Source organism: Labrus mixtus, chromosome 14 (assembly GCF_963584025.1).
Source record: "Labrus mixtus chromosome 14, fLabMix1.1, whole genome shotgun sequence".
Classification (NCBI taxonomy): Eukaryota; Metazoa; Chordata; class Actinopteri; order Labriformes; family Labridae; genus Labrus; species Labrus mixtus.
Genome location: NC_083625.1, coordinates 19,148,424 through 19,168,982, shown reverse-complemented (window position 1 = coordinate 19,168,982; position 20,559 = coordinate 19,148,424). Strand labels below are relative to the sequence as shown.

The window sequence follows — 20,559 nt, the reverse complement described above, 5'->3', positions numbered from 1 at the left end:
TAGTGTGCAACTTGCATGATAAAAGATACTATGGTACTATAAACACAGACATGGTCTTAAAAGAGGAGAGTTAACTGTGATTCTGAATTTTTGTCAGAAAACCATACAGAATTGAAGCTTGTCAGCGGTAAAAAAACAAAAACAACAAAAAAAACAGAGATCATTTTCAATGATATCTCAAAAGAAAAAGCTCTGCAGGGATGTGTTCCTATCATGGAAAAATGCATCTGTATGATCCATAGTGCAAACTAAAGCACACTAATTGATTTAATATCACCATTAGAAATGTTAATTCAGTATATTGGGGTGTGCCTGTGGCTCAGTGGTGAAATCTTCGTCTCTTAACCAATGTCAGGAGTTCGATCCCCAGCTCCTGCACGAACATGTCAGGAGTTCGATCCCCAGCTCCTGCACGAACATGTCAGGGTGTCCTTTGGCAAGACACTGTAAGCGACTTCATGTCACTGCTGGGTCAGTGATGTGTGGATGTGTATGAATGGATTATTTAATACTGATGGACACTTTACATAGCAGCCTCTGCCATCAGTGTGAATTTGATGTGAATGTGACATATAGTGTAAAAAGCACTTTGAAGTCAATTTACCGTTGGACAGCAAATACCAACAGAAAAGCAATGCATTTATAAATTTTGCACTCTTTCTAATCACATCTTAACCCTACACTTTTAGGAGGTAACAAACAGACGGGTCCAGATATTTTGTCGAGGCTGCCCAAATGGTTTCTAAAACTCTTGAATTTCAATGATGTCATTTGGATTGCTTTCCTTTCTTAAAAAACAAACCGATCGCTCATCCTTGTTCAACAAACACAGTTGCTGATGAAAATGTATCTGATGTGACTAAGGCAGAAATCATGTTAACACCCAAGAATGAATATTTGGTTTGATTACAGTTATGTTTAGACACATTCATCTACTGTGATTCAAGCTCAGCGTTAGCTAATGCTAACAGCAGACGTGAGCTGACCAAAACACATGAAAGATTACAGACACTGCGATGTTTATCACATTCTCTGGCTGGTTAGTGGACCTGGATTTTTTTTTTTTTTAAGATTTTTTTCCTCAAAAAACTCTTGTTACTGTCTCAGCTGAGCTTATTATGTTTTGCAACTTTGTTACCAATGAACAGTCATCCAAGTATTAAAGCTATTGAACTATTGACTCCTGTGATGTAACTGAAAGGACTGTGAAGATCGGCCTGTGTCTGCAGATCATGTAAAGATAATTGCTCACCCTGGGGTGCCAGGTCATGGTCAGTCATGCTGTTACCCTTTAATGTCCAGTATGTACAGTAATTATAGCAATGCTAGTGAAATATCAACATTGAGACAGTCACATGATTAGGGTCAGTAGAGGTAATAGACCATGGTGCTACAAAGTGCTGACAACCCAAAAAAACAAATCAAAAGTAAATCTTTTTTTTTTTTTTTTTTTTAAGGTTTAATTTAAGTTTTAACATGTCAGACAATCGAAACATGGCAGCTTATTTGAAGAAGCAGTTTCTTTTGGTTGTTTTCTAGCTGTTTTTTTGGGTTGCTTTCAAACTGACACATAACCAGAAAATAGGCCTAAGTGAGGGTGACAAAAAATAACCAAAACAGAAAACATCACAGGGAAATCTAACACAATCACAACTTTTTACTCTCTTCCACTTCACATTCTTGTTGTTAAGGACTGTGACATCGCCGGTGGGAGGGGCAAACTGAATCCTCCTCATTTCTCGGTTTGGAGGACAGCAGAGGATCTGCAAAAGCAACAGTTGTCTGCTGAGTATGAACATGTTTTAAACTGCGCTCAGGCTACAGACTGATTGACTTGCTTATTTATCCTAGCGCCTGTGGCCCTGACAATGATGAGGAGGAGAAGGAGGACAATGATTAAGCAAAAGTAGAGTGTGATAGGCTACCCCCTGACACACCACAGTTCTTTTTTACATGTAGGCCTATTATTATAAATGCTTCCTCCCCTCCTTATTATAACAGAAATGGCTCCATGGTACATGAGATGCTGTGTGCTTTTGTCCCACTGACACCACAGCAGTGACAGCTCTGGGTCTGCTCCTTTAAATGAGCCTTTGCGCATAAAGCATCCGAATCACCACAACTGCATCAGTGCTGGCTGGGGTTGCTTAGCAACTGGACAGCACAGAGATCCCTGAAGAAAACCTCTTCTTCTGCTCCTCTGTATAAAACACAAGCTTGTGTGATTTCTTCAATTGTAAAGTGCGCTGAAGCAATTTTCCAAAAAAGGATGTTTATGATTCAAAATCCAAAAAAACGAGATACTTTTATTTATGACAAGAAATTAAAGTATAAAAAGACACTGTGTTCTTGCTGTGTTAACGCGCGTGTGCCTGTATGTAGCCTAGCCTATGACTGTGTGCGCGTGTCTCTCTCTTTCTCTCTCTGTCAATGTGCATAAGTGTGTGTTTTCAAAAATGTACCAAAGTGAAAGAAAAGCCTGAAAACACACTGCCACACCAACATTTCATTGTGCTTTAGAGAGAAAGGACACGCAGCTCGTGAACAGGCTGTCGCTTTGGAATTCACCTTAGGTGTCCCCCTCCTTCTCCTCGCTCCGAAAGGGACATCGTTTTAATTTCAACGAAAAACTGGGAGAAAAGAAAGAAAACAGAGGCGAAATGTCCTTTTGACGTGTGTTCAGACAGTTGATTCCTTGTCATTTGTTGAATTGTTTGGCGGAGGAGACGCGCGCTTGGCACATTAACGTGTTGAAACGCCATTTAACGCTGGACAGCGGAGGCAGGTGGACTTTCCTCGTATAGGTTTGTGTCTTTTTGATACGAAACCTGACCCTAAGATGCTTTGGCGTATTAGGGACCATCCATAGATTATCGGCATGTAATTTTTTTCCAACAGAGGAGTGATATAGCCTGCTCTGACGTCTGCATCAGATATTACCCAGTGCTTTTTCAATGTGCATTTTCCCCTCAGTGACTTTGCGCTGATCTACATCATCATCATCAGCAGCAGCGGCAACAGCAGCAGAAAAGGCAGCAAGGGGGGCACAAAAACAAGGAATGAAGATTTCAGATTTCTTTTTCTCCCTTTAAACCCACCGCTCCCCTCTCGCCGAGCAGCGTTTCCAGCTCCAACAACAAATATCTGTGAACAGCATCACGGTGTGGAATAGTCTGGCGCCAGAGCCTCGCTGGAACCATGCCTCTTCTGCAGATTTGGACCGGGAAATTTCATCCACCGATTTGATCACCGGGAGGCTCCTGCTCACTCATTCATGCCAGTGTTTGTGTTTTTAAGGGGAGGAACACTTGTCATCACTTTTAAAAGTATTGTGTATGCTGTTTTTGGAGCAAAGATGTCTGATCTCCTGGTGCTGGTCGAGGGGCTCTGTGACCTGCACGGATTTCCATAGCTGAGGGAAAACAGCGGGGGCCAATTAGACCAGATTTAAAAGAATCCAGAAGCCTCTTTTAATGAAGACATCGCATGCGTGCATGTTGGCTGAGTTTAGTCGACATTTTTAAAAGGCAATTATCTTTTTTTTAATTGCCTCTTTTCACTTGTGCGTTTTCTGGAGGGCCACTGGACTGGTTGGATTATAGAAACTATATCTAAGGATTTGTGGAGATGTTGGGTCGTCAAGAAGATAAATTATGTGGAATTTTCTCTGCTCTGGCGGCTTTGTCCTTCGTATGCTTTGTTCAAAGGTAAGAAAAACGTCGCCTGGAAAAACCTGTACACCCGCAGACGCGATTATCGGTCAATAAAACCGGCTGAGATGTGGCAAATCGCATTAACGGGGTACCCAGGCCTACTTATTAGGGGCATTGCTACCGATATAGGCTCTAATAGATGGTGCTGTGGCGCGCGAGAGCGTAAAAACATGCGCGTGCACTCTAGCAAGCCTTTTGTGAAACGTAACCCATTATCTTGATATGAAAATTGGCATTGTCCATACAGCCCCCTCTGATAGGGCGACTTTTAGTGAGATCTTAAGTTGACAGCCTTCAGTATAGGCTTCAGTAGATCAGCCGATGATTAGATGATATGATCAATCAGCCGAAGATCGATTGATTGCGCCACGGTGAACATGAGTCTACACTGCTGTGGCCCCTCGGCCTATAAGCCTACTTATTTAATCCAACCCTTTAAATGCATACATTTATAAGACTGACATTTCCATTCATATCATTACCCAATTTCATATTTTATTTGACTCGAACCAAATCAATCAAAATCTCAAAAATCCCCCCAGCAGGCCATCAGCTCTGTCTGCTGTTGCTGCCCAGATAGTTGCGAAATATTTAATGTTTTAACAAATCAGCTTTTGGTCTTGAGCTTTGAATGTTACAGTGTGAATTACAGCTAGAACCTTTATGAGCATCATCACAGCCACAATCCTCCCTGATCAGCCTCCTTTATTGTTCTGTTGTTACAAATCCCCTGTGGCCTTCTCTTTTCTCCCCCCCCCTCCCCCTGTCTGCAGTCACCTACAGCCTCACTTATGAGATTTAGGCGCTCTGCCAGAACTGGGTCGCGCCACTTTTTGACATTTTGATTCCATTAGAATAACCCAGAATCATCGTGCCTGTGTTCCAGGTGTCACTGATATTCCTTCTCAGTGATGCTCTCAAGTGTCAAACCTACAAGTCGTGTGGCTGGCCAGCTTGATGAACAGCTGCACAGCCTATGAGCTAATTGAAGAGTGCTTCTCTGACTGAGCCCAGAGCTAGTGCTCCTGTCAGGGGAGCAATTTTAACCCACTTCTTCCTCTACGTATCTCCCCCTACCCTACCCCACCCAACCCCTTCACCTGCACTCATCCAACACACACCCTCCTCCCCTTATAACAAGGAACCTCAGCTGGAGAGCCAGTCTCCTTCAGGTGATGCAGGTCATGGCACCAATGTTATAGGTGTCAGTCAGACCAGTGCGGACTAGCCTGCACAGCTCCTTCCTGTGTATGGTCTGCCACCGAGAAATACAAGCCAACAAATGTGACTGGGCCTGTATACCTTATAGTCAAAGTTAGTTTGAATGCAACTAGCTTGAAGGACTAACTTCCATTAAAAAAAACATTGACAGGTGTAAAATCATCACATCTCCTCAACTGGTTAGATGAACATGTAGGTGGGGCCACAATGGGGAAAATATCCATCCACCTTCCTAATGACAGCACCAGAGTGACTCTGCTGTTTGTATTATGCAGAATGTTACAGCAATACATTTACAGCAAGCACTGCCAGAATTTCTTACATATTGTTACATATTTCTTACATGTAGTGCAAATTCCTATTTGTTGTTGTCATTTTTTTTCCCTTGAGTTACTGTCTCTTTGTTTTTATGTGATGGACTTTGGGCTTAAGATGACTCGAGTACATATTTACAAGATTTAGAATAAAATAGACAAAACTACCCATAGAAGAAATCAAGCGGCTTTCATAGAACTCTAAGAGCTCCGTTTCTTTGTCAAAGCATATTGACGTAAGGGCTCCCTCTTCAAAGGTGGCGCTCGTGTCATTAATGTTGAGAACAGAAAGTACGTGCTGTAATAATTTACAGGCTCATTGTTACAGAATGTGTCCTGTACTGAAACGAAAGGTCTTTGATTAAAGTGACAACCCTATTTATGTTGCCACTATCTATGAAGATGTCTCTTAACACTCGTGTTTTCACCCCTCAGCTCCTCCACTGGAAGCTCGGGAATGTCTGTGGCCAAGGCTACCGTGGACAAGTTGCTGAAGGGATATGACATCCGGTTAAGGCCTGATTTTGGAGGTATGTGTTATGGCTGCATGTGTCTTTACAAGCTTTTCTGTTCACAAGTCGAGGTGTGCACACACCAACGTTGAAGCGTCATTACTCTCGGGTCTGCTGAAGAGTTGGCCTGTGGCACAATGTAGGGAAGAGCTTTGAAGTGACGGCTCCCATGTCATTACTATGCATCTATTCACATATGGAAGATGGCTGCTCCTCAAGAAATAGGGCACACATAAGGAAAGGCATCCAACGCTTTTTTTTTCAATCCATAGCCAATGTATGGACTTTTATTACTGTATCACTTTTGTTGCCTTTTTGTTTTACTTCGCAGTGTTTCTGAGTGTTTGATTTGCAGATCAGAGAAAACCTTCTACTCCATTAACTTTTATCGGAAATTGTGCATCTTTTATATCCGCTCTTAGGAGTAATGGTTATTTTGATAACTGCTGAAAATAGAAGGCGTGGGTTAGAAGTCATTAGTGTATGTCATTTGGTTTGATTGTTTTAATGAAAATGTGAAAGCACCAAGATGCTGCATGCATGAAAATAGTCTGATTTTTGTCCTCTCGCTTTTGAAAGTAAGCTTTATGTAAAACTCATTTTTGGGGGGCATTTTGAAGGTAAAAAGTGTTTGCATATTGAGAATGGTATCTTTAAATGTAATGTATAGAGAATTTTATAGAGAATTTCCCATGTCATGGTCTTTTCATCAGCATCTTGGTGTTTGGTCTGTGCAAGGCCGCTAACTGATGATGTCATATTTTAGCACTGACTGACAGCTCCAGTGATGGCTCTACTTCAGCACTGTGAATGTTTGCTTCTATTAATTTCATCACCAGCCTCATTGTTACTGCCTGCGCACATGTATTCAGAAAGTTTGTATTCAGAGAAGCTTATGGCCACTTACTACATTCGCTGTCTGCAAAACAAAGAACAAAGGAGGCTTTTACTTCCAGCATGTTAACAGAGTGTGATGTTAATTTAATGAGAGTGAGTAACACAATAGTGTGTCTGTTGCCACTTAGATTTCCTCCATTGTCTTGTTTTGCAAGTCCAAAAATCTGCTGTAACTGTAAAATTTGACCACTTTCCTTCTGTTAGCTTGTGAAAAACTTCTGTTTTTCTGTGGAATTATGTGGATAATTAAGCAAAGTCAGAAAATGACAGATATGGCATTTAAGTTGAATGATTGTTAGGTGGCGAACATTTGAAATGACTCACCTACTCAAGATGTTGATATGTAATGCAGCCAGGTTCTTTGAATTTTTTTTTTAGTAGATCAGAAAAATAATATACTGACTACAAAATAAATGTTCATTTAATAATGCAACATGATCCTAATGCTAAGCAATAGCATCTTAAGAATGCTACTTATGTAGAATATAAATTCAAAATGAAATATATTAAAGTTTGAAACAGAAATTTGAGATTATTCTGTTACAACCAAAATCCTCCTTTTCATATGTGCTATTTACCTGTATGTCTTTGAAACAGGCTGCAGCCAGCATGATGCCACACTTGATGAGAACAGGCAATGAAAAATGTAAAGCAGGTGTACTTCTTCATATAACCTTCCTCTGGATGAGATCTCTGCCAGAAACAGATGCTCTGATGAAGGCTTATGTTGCCAAAAAAGCGTTAGCCTGATGTTGGCCATTGTGAAAATATGTTATAGTTGAGGTTACGTCTTTGCGGTGTGTTTTGGAATGCTGCCATCACTGAAAGGTTTCATAGATAAATTGAAAGTAGAATGAGAGCAGGCTGCAAAGAAATTACTTGTACTTGTTGTTTCTGACAGTTAAATCAACCTTCGACTTTTTTTTTGTTATATTGTTCAGGGGTAGTTAGTCAGAATCTGTAATTTGCAGACAATGTCACTTGGGGAATTACAGCTTGCAAGGTCTGTTCTCTTTAAATATTTAATACGACTCCATTGCAACAAGCACAGTCTCACAGTCAATGTTTCCATAACATATTTACACTTTCCTCTACCCACTGAAGTAGATAGCAGGAAGCTGGTGGTACAAAGTCTTTAGGTTCTTAATGAAGGCATTTGGTATCCCTTCTGGCTGCTCTAAGTGACTATAGAGACTTTATCTTTGGACTTATCTTCCAGTCCTCTCACCAGCAACAGTATTTTCAATCACCAGTTCAAAACCAGTTTCAGCAAACAACGAGCTTAACCAAGATAAATGAAATCACACAAAAAGACTTAAAACAAAATGCAATTGATATCATGTATCTTGTCCACCATGAGTGATCAAACCAAACATTAATTATGGGCATAAGATTTGGTGGAAGTTTCACGTTCTGTTTAGTGTTACAGGGTGAAATTGACCTCTCGTACCCTTTTATCTTCAACAGAGAAGGACAATGAACCAAATTTGGACTTCTCAGTGCAAACAAGCTTGTGGCGCAGTTGGTTATATTTATAATGTCATTGCTTAATGGTACCCAAGGTTTATATCAAACAAACATTGAACTGAAACACATTACTAATCCTTCAATGTAGTCAAAGCAAAAATGTGAGAAATAGAATGTCTAATTATTTTAATATCTGGTTCTAAATAAAAAAATATCATAATAATACTTCTTAAACTACTTCTTAAAGCAACAATATGTAACTTGAAATAGTAGTTTCAAAGGTAATTTTAATCACATTATAACTTTCAACAGGGAGAATGGTGTTTCTCCCATGCCCACAGCATGGTCCGATCTCCTGTTTACTGCAGTATGTAACTTTGGCAGCGCTCCGTACGGCTTTAAGGAACTAGTTCACGCAAGTCTTGGGTTATAAAAAGATGAAGCCAGTTAGCCCGTTTCTATACAGTTTAAGAATGGCTGAGACTAAAAGGAAGAGGGTGGTGATAGAAGCTAAGAAGGGAATATGAGAGAGTGACCGAGCAAGAAGCAGAGTGTATATACCTGCAGATATTAATCATAACAGAGTTGATGTAGCGTTAGGCTGTATTCTTACTGGTGTCATCGTTGTCTCATGTTTAGCAGCTTTACAAGGTATATGTCCCAGACTCAAGTTACATTTCAGGTTTGCATCAAATATAAATAAATAAATCCATCTTTAAACCAAAAAAAACCCTCTTTCCTTGTCATTCTTCAAGATTTATAGGTTTGGAACCTTACAAACCTATCTTAATCAGCATGTAACAAATTACCCTCTCCTATATAACCATTTAGTCACAGCCCATAGATATCGTGGCAACAGTTGAACACACATCCACATGCAAAATGTTTGAAAACAATGGGTTGAAGATGCATGCAGAGTCACATTTGCTCAAAATCCGGCAATATTACAATTACAATATTACTTTGTCAATCAACATGGTTGTTTATTACCGCCTGCTTGTAAACTGATGCACATTGCCTAAAAGGGGTACGTGCAACACCAATGTTCTTCGGTGGACGCTAAAGCCCACCTAACCATATTCCTACTATTTTTGCTTTAAGCTACATAGACTCAAAGATTTCAGCAAACACATCTGATTGGCTTGGATATTTGTTGCCCACTCTTGTTGAGCAGCCTGTGACTGCACGCGAGTGAGGAGAGTTAGGTTTTAAAGAGTGAATATCCCAGGCAGAGAGTAACTGTTCTTCCGCCTCAGGCCACCGAGCTGCAGTCCATCATGTCTTGATATTTCCAACATCAGTCAGCTACTTCTGTCGTGACACAACTGCTGACGACCTTCAGCTCTCCACTTTCAACAAAGAGGGTTTTAATTTGGCTCTCAATGCTGGACACTGACTGTGGCACCTCACAGCCAAGACAACACCCATACTTACAATGAAAACTAACTCAGGATGTACATCAATGGAAAAAATACAATGGTTTGAATGGAACCACAAATTGTTTTCCAAGTTTGATGCCATAGGATTGTGTCTAAAAGAAAAGCCCACTCTGCAGTTACTCATTTCAAACCCAACCCTTCTCTCTGTATTGATTCAGGATTTTGCAAAGGAGATGAAATGTAATTTTTCTGCAGATACAGTATCATTATTATAATGTAATTTATTTTTTAATTTGCAGAAATACTTATGGTTTTGTAATATTTTCCAGACAAATGCACGGGTTGCAAATGGTATCTCTCCTCGCTCATTATGTGCTTACTTGGATTTATCACCCTTGGCTGTAACTTCCTAACAAACTGCCTGTGGTCATAGAGCTGAGTCATAGACCACAACCTCCATATAACCTGAATGATGCATTACGTAGAGTTAGATCCAGCACAGTAATCAGAGCTGTGTAGAAACCATCTTAGAAAATGTTTTTTTTCTTATTGAAAGCACCAATGTTGTGTATTTATTGTAGACATTTGTCAAATTTGTTATCATAAAATTCTTATACAAGCTGATTTTGTTCTTGGAGTAATTTTACTCATACAAGAGAAAAAATTAGGACATTTGAATACTACTACTAGCACTATTACTGTACTAATACTAAATCTGATTTCTGAAGTGAAACACACTACTTGTTCCATGAGCACAAGTACTCTGTCTTATAGTTCCACTTAGGCAGTGTACGTTAGTCACCATTAAGTGTGGATGTTTTCTCAAAACTCCTTGTTGATCTTGTTACTTTAGCTATTGACAGCGAAACCTATATGATATACGTCCTATCTTGACATAAATCAAACTCTATGAAATTATGATAAAAACATTTCTACATATTATACTGTCTTGTTTCTTATGCACTATTTATTTGTGCTTGTTAATTATTTGGGGGGAAATAGAAATGATATGGTAAATGGTAAATGGACTTGAGCTTGTATAGTGCTTTTCTAGTATTCTGACTACCGAAAGCGATTTACAGCGCAACCCATTCACACCCATTTACACACTGATGGTAGTGGTTGCTATGTAGTGGGACCATCAAAAGAAACTAATCCCATTCATACGCATTATTACGCCGCCGACGAAGCAGCGGGAGCAATTGGGGATTAAGTGTCTTGGCCAAAGGACACATAGGACATGTTGCTGCAGGAGCTGGGATTAGAACCCTCGACATTCCAGTTGAGAGATGACGACTCTACCAACTGAGCCACAGCTGCCCTATGAAGACTGAAAATATGAATAGATGAAGCCTGACTGACGTCACCCATCTGTTACTGCAGGGGGCTCTTGAAGCTCATCGGAGGCAGCTGCCATGCTGAAAATTCTGTCTCAAATGAGCTTTCAGTCAACCCAACAACAGGCTGAGAGTTGGGAGAGAGAGTCTCTTGACAAACCGTTACATTGCGCCCACCTGTCAATAAGGGCAGTTACGCGCCTTAATTGTGTATAACTCGTATCCTTCATAAAATTAAAATGGACGAGTTATCAAAAAATGCACCCTTCTCCGTACAATGTGTGTCGATTGAGACATGAGCTAATCAGACCAATTTCGTTTTGTGAACCAGGCTGTAAACATGTTAATATCTGCTGTAAAAACAGCTTTTTTGGTTGTGGTGTGTATATGACTTCCGGTGCTTTTGCAGCAAGCCTCAAGCAGACACTCGACAAACTGCAGGATTTTGCAGCTCCACATCATTTTTAAACACCGGGGGTTGCTGCTATATATGATATAAATGATCAAACAAATTGGATAGTCCGCTCACCTTTTAATAGTAAATCGTAGAAAGTGTAGACCTAGAACAATTGTGACATTGCTAGTTGATTCTGGTGTGTACTATTACCCATATGGGAACTTCAAACCAACATCATCCAAAGCTTTGATCTTTGGTAGTCCAAACTTCAAACTTCTATTGGCTATTAAGAAAGAGTGGTATGATGCTGATTTGCACCAGTTGTGCTCTGCAGCATCACTGTGATTTTCAAAGTTTGTTTGATGACATGCATTTAGACAATGCTGCTCTGAAGGTTTAATGGTGGTGGGATACGTTGCCTTCTGTTGGGTTCTGTTGAGTTCAGTTCCTGACTTTTAAGAAAGAACTTGAGATTTCTCAGGGCACCAAAGACAAAAGCAAACATGGAGATGTTGTGTTTTAAAGTTCATGGTCATTACATCTGAAAGTGATTTAGGGTATCATTACTGAGAAGACTGACAAGGAAACATCGATCTTTAATACTCATTTGGGACCTCCAAAATAGGCCAACCCATGTATTCAAGCCAACCCATAAACACACTGATAATCTTTCTTTGTGGATGAAAACGTCAGATAAGTAATAGATCAGGGTTTGAGCTATGTTTGGCAATCCTTGGCTCAGAGAGATCTGACTGAATTGGCCAACCATCAAATATGGCACTATATCTGAACCCTCAGATCTTGTAACCTGAAGATCCAGACACAACCCAATTATTTTTTAAAGCCCAGTATGTGCTTTTTGCCATGAAGGGAACAATATGAAGAGTTGGACTGGAGATTTTCAGACCAGTGCTTTATCCAAGTGGAGGGAAACAATCGTATAAGTTCTGATAGAAACAAATTAACTTGATCCCAATATTAAAAGGCACAAGGGTTTGTTTCAGATTTGCTATATTCTTAGTAAACCTTGTGCTTTGAAGAGCCAGCAGTTCACATATTTTTAATGGACAGCTCTTCATGTTTTGAATGGACCATACAAGTCTGATGAGTGGATGTGGATGTACACTTTAAGTGGATTGATGGCCACTTCACAAAAAAAATGGAGGTAGTTCATGGCTTGCACAATTTTGCATCGGCAAGCAGTGTGGCAGCATCAACCTTTGACCTTGAAAGGTGACATAATGAAACTTTATGGCATTTGTTGTGTCAGTAAAGCTCCCTCGTTATCCTTACCGTCTGGGTTTGGCACCACAGGCAGTCAGATAGTAAAGAAAGGCTTACAAAGGTGACAGAGGAATGTGGGACATGTTGTTTTCTGCACCACCTGAGGCCACAGATGACCATGAGCTGGGAGTAACTTGGAGTATTCAAACCTGAAGGGTTCTGTCTTTTTGCAACAATGCTGTTCAGGTTTTGTTTCCCTTCGTCCATCTCATCTTTTACTTCTTGAATTCCTTTGTCATTTGCACATCTTTGAAGAATGTGCACACACAAATGCTTAAGATCTTGCATGTCCCTGCATCAAGTGATTATTTCTCTTAGTTATCTGTCACTACAATACATTCAATACTACAAATATACATATACTGCCTTTTCCTGCATCACACAGCCCACCTTGATACATACAGACCCTAAAACCCCATGGCTTTACCTCTCCAACAAAGGGCTCTAACCCATATATATTAGCATGGTGAGATGTCACGACATATGATGAAGTGCTTTCATAAAAGCAATGACCCATAAAATGTATCTGACAGAATCTATCAAGTAGAGCTATGAAACACATGACCTTTACATACATGGCCCATTCATGATCAATAAATTGCAAATATGGTGTTAAATTCTTGGAAATTAATATTTAGTCAATTTGATATCCTTCTTCAGATAAATTGTGCAATTACTGTAACAGCTTTATCTTTTGTTCACGACTTTGCATAAACAGACTCCACCCAATAATCATAGTTTGCCTCCTCCTCTTGAATTGGGAAATACAGCAATGATTAATTAATAATTAGATCATTTTTCATGTTTTGAGAAAAAATGTCTATCCATCCAATAATGCATTCATCCATCCATCTACAAAATAATTGTTATTTTACAGGCCATGAAGGAGATGCCTTTTAATGTATAGTTTGTTTGTCACAGTAGCAGCAAGAACTTTTATGTTTGTCAATTAGTCATGCCACTTTTAGTGTTGACACATCAGTGTCTGTTTGATTCTGCATGTGATCTAGTCAGGGATCTGGCAGTGTTTCTATTTATATTATTCATTTTTACATGGAATAATTGGTCACATGTGTGCAAACCTCAGAATGCTAGTTAGATTAAGTCATTCTATTGATCTAAATGTGAAAAAAAAACAAAAACATGTGACTTTAGTCAGTTTGAAGAGACACAATGACCCTGCTCAGCTCTCACCTCAGCCACACACTTGTCCTTCTGGAGGACGTATTTCATATCACGCTGTCATCATCACAGGGATGGGTTTTATGATGTCAGCTTCCACCATTAACTAGGCATGAAGGGTGACATATCACAGACGCTGTGAACATGCCAACGTTCCTGCTGTGCCTCAACCATTCTGGAGGATATGTCTGGACTACTGAGAGCCCTAATTTGTTAGAACTCTTTATTATCCACACTAATCTCCACAGCATTCAGATAAATACATGGTTTGATGTGCGGTGGATAAGGCTGGTGAAAGGGATTGTTGATTGATTGGAACATTTGAGTTTGAATACAATGCTGATCATACAGAGCATAGAGTGAAGATGAAAGCTCCCCCTATAACTGATCCACTATAGTTGATACTTGTCCAGGGGGTTGTACTGATGCAGCACTTTTTAAATGGTGACTTTGGAATGAGCTTGTAGTCATGAAGACAATGTATTTTTAAACCGCAAACCAAACCAGATGTTGCTTAATGGTTCATGGAAGGACGCAGAAATATACAACATCGGCCTTGGACATACATAAATGTGTGTGACAAAAAAGAAGCCACTTGAATTTGACTTGAATCAAAAGATTTAAACTGCAAATAAAAATCATTAGCTCCATTAAATAGGAGATCCTGCACTTAAAACGTATTTTATTACTTCCCATGATCAATATACTGCACATAGCACAGTGTTTAATGTGATTACAGGAAAGTGCAAGTTGCACTACATGCAACATTAAAGGAAACAATCAGTCAGCAAAGGGTTTGAGGCTCTTAAACAGATTAAAGTACACATTTATTTTCTTCTCCTCATTACAAAAAAAACAGACTATTAAAGTCCACCCAGCTCTTATGCTCAAATAAATTACTTAAATAGCCCATATTATTCCCTTTTTGGGGTTTGTATATTTAATCTATGTACCTACTTTTGTACGTTCACAATAGCTAAAGTCCGAAAAAAGTGTCTGTTTTCATGTACTGCTCCTCCTCGCTCCCTCTACGCTCTGAGTCCGTCAGCTACGCTCTGCTGAGCCCCCACTGCTAGACCCCACCTGGGCCAAGTCTGCTCTGATTGGTCTGCCGATCTGCTCTGTCGTTATTGGTCAGTTGCTCAGCACGTGTCTCGGAAATGTCAACTTGAGCTGCTGGGCTTGCCACAACGAGCCAATGGACTTAGATCAGTGATCTCACACTGACAATGACGTCGGACTGATACATTTTTATCGAGGGGGGCTAGAACCGAGCGTTACATGCGGCTAATGCTGCAGCTAACAGGAGGACGTAGGAGAAGCTGCGTTTCCGCGGACTTTGAATTTTTGCACATAGATGTGCCTAAACATGCACAGGACACTTGGAAAACACACTAAAGGGCATATAAAACCAGAAAAAGTGTAATATGGGACCTTTAAATTAACTAGTTACAACCATAGGCTGTTTAAAACATGAACATAGCTTCAGTGACGTCACCTATTGGTTTCTTAAGAAGCATCATAAAGCTCAACCATGCTGGTGACCATATCGAAAGATGACTCTACCTAACTTTTGTTCAATAAAGCAACTGGCAGAGGTAGAGCTGTGGCGAGTCTTGAGTCTCTTGGCGAGCTTCGAGTCCACATGTCAGTCAACTCTTAATATATTCAAAACAGATTTGTTTTCAAGAAATTCAGCCCCCTGCTTTTATGAACGAAGTAATTGAGTTGATCAAAACCTTGTCTTTTTTTTTTCTTTTTTTGTAGGCAGTAAATGGTTTTCATGTTTGTTTCTGCTGTAAAATAGGCATTTGGGATCTAAAGGGGATTCCTTGGTTTTTGAAGTCAGCCTCAGGAATTGCAGTCTTTTGCATTGGCTTTAATGTTCAACCCTGGGCAGTTACCACTTGGTAACAAGCCAGTGACCAATATATGTATGTAAAACACTGAAGAATTAAAATGAGACAGTGTTAAAATAATTCCCATTTTCAAGCTTAAATCGGTCATCAAGGTTCTTTCGGTAGATGACCAAAAGCAACATTTTGTCCATTTTTCCTCACAGACTTCTAAAATCGAAGGACAGATAAAGTTTTGCACACAAAAGGATTATAATCGAAAACTGAATCACTCTTTATTATCTTATATGGCTGTCAGTTCATGCATAACATGCTCTAAAAGTCAATGTTGCTATGTTTGGGGCTGTTTCATACCATTCAGCATCTTTTCATTGGTTGTTGATTATGTCAGCATTTACATTATCTTTCTATCCATCCTATACTGAACATGGAGAATAATTTAGATTATCAGCACAAATACAGTTCTGTGATGCTTCCCTAAGCTACTCTGCTTCCTTACTTTGTCCTTGTCTGCTGTAATAAACAGTGATACTGGCTTAGTGTGTGTTGAATGGTTTTCTGTCACTTGTGCAGCAGAGTGAAAATGAATTTCGCCGAGCATACTGTAGATGTGCATAAACAGGATGACAAAGAAACTGTAGGGCCTGTAAATGTCTAACAGAAGGTGCTGCACTCTGGTAATTTATGAAGTGTTGTTTATTGATGGAGATAGCTCTGCAGATTTTAGAAATCCACATGACTGCTTCAAACTGCAAGCCAAAATCTTTTCCCTGGTTTTACAACTCGAATAAATGGCTGCAGAGGAAGAAGATTGGCTATATTTCTGTTCCGGATCTATTGTTCAGAGTTCACTTGTGTACCTTTAAGACAGAAAGGTCACAGGTAGTGTCCTGTCCTTGGACTGTAAGCTCTCAACAGGATGTACCTCCAGTGAGAGTCAAACTGAAAAGGTGAAAAAGGTGACCAAGAGTCCCTTGTGGCTTCACTGGGGTTATGAAAACATTCTGGGATTTACTGTGGGTAACAGCTCTATGGAAGACTTCTGATTTTGAGAATCAGCAAGTAAACATTTGGCAAAGTCTTACACTTCATCCATCTCATTTTGTTCAGCAGATCAAGACATGGACATGAGATTTCTTTCTGTGATAAGATAACATTTGAAAAAATGGTGTCCTTACTGCCCATAAATAGATTATTTTGTTCTAAGCTGCACTGATGTTGCCTAACAATCTGTATTCCGATCATGTTTTAAATATTTTTAATAAGATTAAAATGCATTTTAATATTTTGAGGTCCTATTCTTGATTGTTGCAGCATCACATTAAATAAACAAAGACATTATCTATAAAAGCTTTCTGAGAGGCATGAGGTCTAAAGTTGGCACAGCATTAGTTATTAAAAAGTGAAAATTGTTTTTTGGTAAAAGAAAAAAAATTCTGGTTGGAATAATTAAAAAACAAAGTCATCAACAAGAAGCAGTTTCATATCAAGAAGAGAACATTTTCAGAGATTGTAACTTTACGTGGAAGAAACCTTCTGTGTTTGGCATTCTTCGAAATAATTTGGGAGTTAAGGTAGTTTTCTGGGAGCCGGTGTATAGATGTCGTCCGGGGAACTGCATGTTAGTGTGCTAGGCATGGCAGTCAAAACCCTCAAAGGCCTTTTACTAGTGACCAAAAACATGTATATTACTGTGTTTAAAAATGAATGCAGAAAACTGGAACATTAAACCGGTAAATTAAAGAGAATGAGCATAATAAACATGGAGCCAAAACTCTGGTTAAACACAAAGCAAAACATCCAAATGCAGCTTTGCAAATACAAGTTTAATGTTGTCGTTCCCATAATATATTGGAGTTTTATTCAAGTAATGGAATTAGGACAGACATTTCCCCAGGATACTTTGATAAGGAGGTCTGGGTTAGTTGTGTGTTTGAATATCCAAAATGTGGTCCTCGAAGAAGTTAATGGGATATTATGGGATGTAATTGTTATTTTATTGTTCATAGCTCTATTTCGTTAGGTTTGGTTCACACACATAGATCATATACACGCCATACTTACTGCTATGTTTATGCTTGTATACTGTTTGAATTGGCAAACTCAGCTCAAATGCAAATCCTTTACTTCATGTAGAGTATGTTGACAGTCATGTTGCCTCTGTATCTGCTGATAACGCTGCACTCATGCAACTCCACAACAGGACAGCTGTCTGCCAGGGCTCCACTATGACTGCACTCAGTATTTATCATGATGCACTGTAAAGGAATTTCAAATGATCCTTTAATGGCTGCAACAGAAGATGCAGTTTAACGATCTCCAACATTAAAAGGCATCAATAGGTGCCAGGACCGCGGGGATGTGAGACTCCATCAGTATACGGCAGCTTGCGGACCTTACTGTAAGCACCTGATCTCTGTATGAAAGCAGCTTTCGTTTCAGCAGTCTGATTCCGCCTGCAGCCGTGTCATCACAGTGCGCTCACCTGTCCCTGTCTGCCTTACCGGTTCTACTGATCTCATTTCACATTGACCTAAATGAGTCCCAGCTGCAGTCTGATCTTGTTTGTAATGGAAAAGCAGTAAATGTGGCTGTGAAACTGTAGCTCAGTTGCAGTGAGACTGGTGAGTAGTATAGACACTTAATTGACCGAATATGAAAGAGAGAGAGAATGGACGTACGAGTTAAAGCGGGAGCTGCAGTAATTTAGAAAAAGTGTATATTGTACCACAGTATAAGAATCACTAGAGTGTCCTGAGACATTTCATTCATGATATCATGATATTGCGATGTTACATATTTGCACTTTACTTTGAATTGTGATAAAAACCAGAATGCAGTAGACTCCCAGGTCTTTACCATTTGGATAGGCCAGTGCTCAAGCCTGCTATACCTCATACTTCACATCACATTCACACCCATTCAAAAAAGCCAGTTTTTACAGCAGAAATTAACATGTTTACAGCCTGGTTCAAAAAAAGAAAATAGGTCTGATTAGCTCATGACTCTATTGGCACACACTGAACTGGGGTGATTTTTTAAATTACGTATCTGTTTTGATTAAATGAAGGATAAACATTATTAAAAATAAGGTGCGTATCTGACCTGACTGACGGGCAGGCGTGGTGTAGCCATTTGTCAGCAGGCCGTCAGAGCTGCCTCCCCTCCAGCTCATAGCCTGTCATTAGGTTGAATGAAAGTTAGGGTGAGACAGCATTTCCGGCATTGCCACGGCCATCGACGGGCTTCCAAAGCCCCTTTAGTAACCAATGGTTGATGTCACTCAGACCTCCTCTACTATTAGCATGCAGTCTGTTCTTACACCTTGTGTTCTCACCACTTGGTCGCAGATGTGATGTTTTGATTCTGGCCCCTCTCCTCTTTAGAGGCGACTCTCCGTAGGCAGACGCAGTAAAAATGAAGAGGGCATCTGTAAACTCTGGCTGTCTGAGTTTTTCTTATTTCAACTTAATTCACATAAACTACTGCTATTTTTTTTACTGGTATTTTGAACAATGAAAATTGCACAAAAAAATATTCAATTCAATTAAATTCAATTTGATGAATTTAATCATCTTTGTTTTAAACAACTTACAAATCTTTTTGACCTACACAAAAAAAAAAATTTGTCTTGTAGTTCTAAAAGATTAGTACTGTACATATTATCCAGTAATGATTATATATTGTAAATGATCAATCCTTTGCATCGATGTATCAATACAATATTTCCATGCAGAATATTATGATGCATTGCTCGATTGACTGTATGTGATACAAGTCAAACTGATCTTTTTGTCCTTTGCAATAATAGAGAAAATAATTACACATATTTGCAATTTTTCACAGAAATCACATCCCACATGATGGTTTTCCATTCTGTGAACATTACCGCTGAATGATACGTGCAGTGGCATCAGTTGCAACCCGCGTTTCGGTATCTGCAGCTATGAAGTGATGAATAGCAGCTGCTCTTTCAGGGGCAGTGGACACTTTTGCAATACTGAGGACAATCTCTTAGTCCATGTGCCGCCACATGTCAGATGGTGTGCTGCTTTGCATAGGGGCTGATAGCACAGGCCATCGTAACTCAATCTCAAAGTAATGCCTATTCAGCGAGAAACAGGAGTGTGTTGTCAGAATCCCAGGATGGATGTCGGGCCTCGTACAAGTGATATCTATCCTGATGAAGAGAGAACGCCTGGTGATTTATTTCACAGGGAACACAGGAGAAACGCTCGAGCTGGGCGCTTTTCCCTCTTCCCTTCACTTAGATTTTCTATTTGAATTAAATGAGGTGTGTATGTAGGCAGGCAGAGGGGGGCAAGGGAGCAGAGAGATAGCATGCAGGAGAAGGGACATACTTCATCTTCCCATTCAAAGTGTTGTTTTCAGCAACTTTGAAATGAAGGAGAAAAATGCTGATAGAATTGCACCAGAATGAATCGCAGTGGACTGCGGAGTACAAAAAGCTTGGGTCAGACATTAGGGAGGCATCCTGCATGCTGGGCAATTTTTTTCTCCCCCTTTTCTCCTCTTAAGGTCCCCTGTGAGTCACATTTTGAACCTGCAGTGATTGATGGGAGGTGTGTCCTTGACAGGGCCCGGGATAGGCCTGGCCAAGGGCAAGATGCAGCGATCCAATTGTTTCACAAAGATAAACAAGGAAAGAAATGTCATTTACAGCATCTTGTAGATAGATGCTGTCATCCTCACTACCAGGAAGCTCGCTTAAAAGCCCATCTCATTATTGAACTACCACAGCCAGCTGTATGAAGCGGGTTTCCACATAAAAAAAAAAGATGTGTGCATCATGCAGCGCTGGAGGACAAAACAGAAAGGGAGAGTCAACAGTATGAGTGAAACAGAAAATACAAAGGGTAGACTTTGGTTTATGCTGTACTAATATGCTTAAGGCCAGAGATCCTAACAAAAACATCTTATTTTTTTGTGCCGGTCTGTTGTTTGGCCAAATATGTCTACTGCTATACTACTACTTAACT

At 39.8% G+C, this 20,559-nt stretch overlaps 1 protein-coding gene across 1 annotated transcript in view; it reads left to right on the top strand.

Annotated features, from left to right (window-relative positions):
• Window positions 1-2,509: 2,509 nt before the first annotated feature.
• gabrb4 (gamma-aminobutyric acid type A receptor subunit beta4) overlaps window positions 2,510-20,559 on the top strand; it is a 68,435-nt gene continuing 50,385 nt past the window's right edge. Inside the window, exons 1-2 of the mRNA XM_061055642.1 lie at window positions 2,510-3,707; window positions 5,684-5,778. Of these exons, the coding sequence (XP_060911625.1) occupies window positions 3,628-3,707; window positions 5,684-5,778 (175 nt within the window). The 5' untranslated portion in view covers window positions 2,510-3,627. The remainder of the gene's footprint in view (window positions 3,708-5,683; window positions 5,779-20,559) is intronic.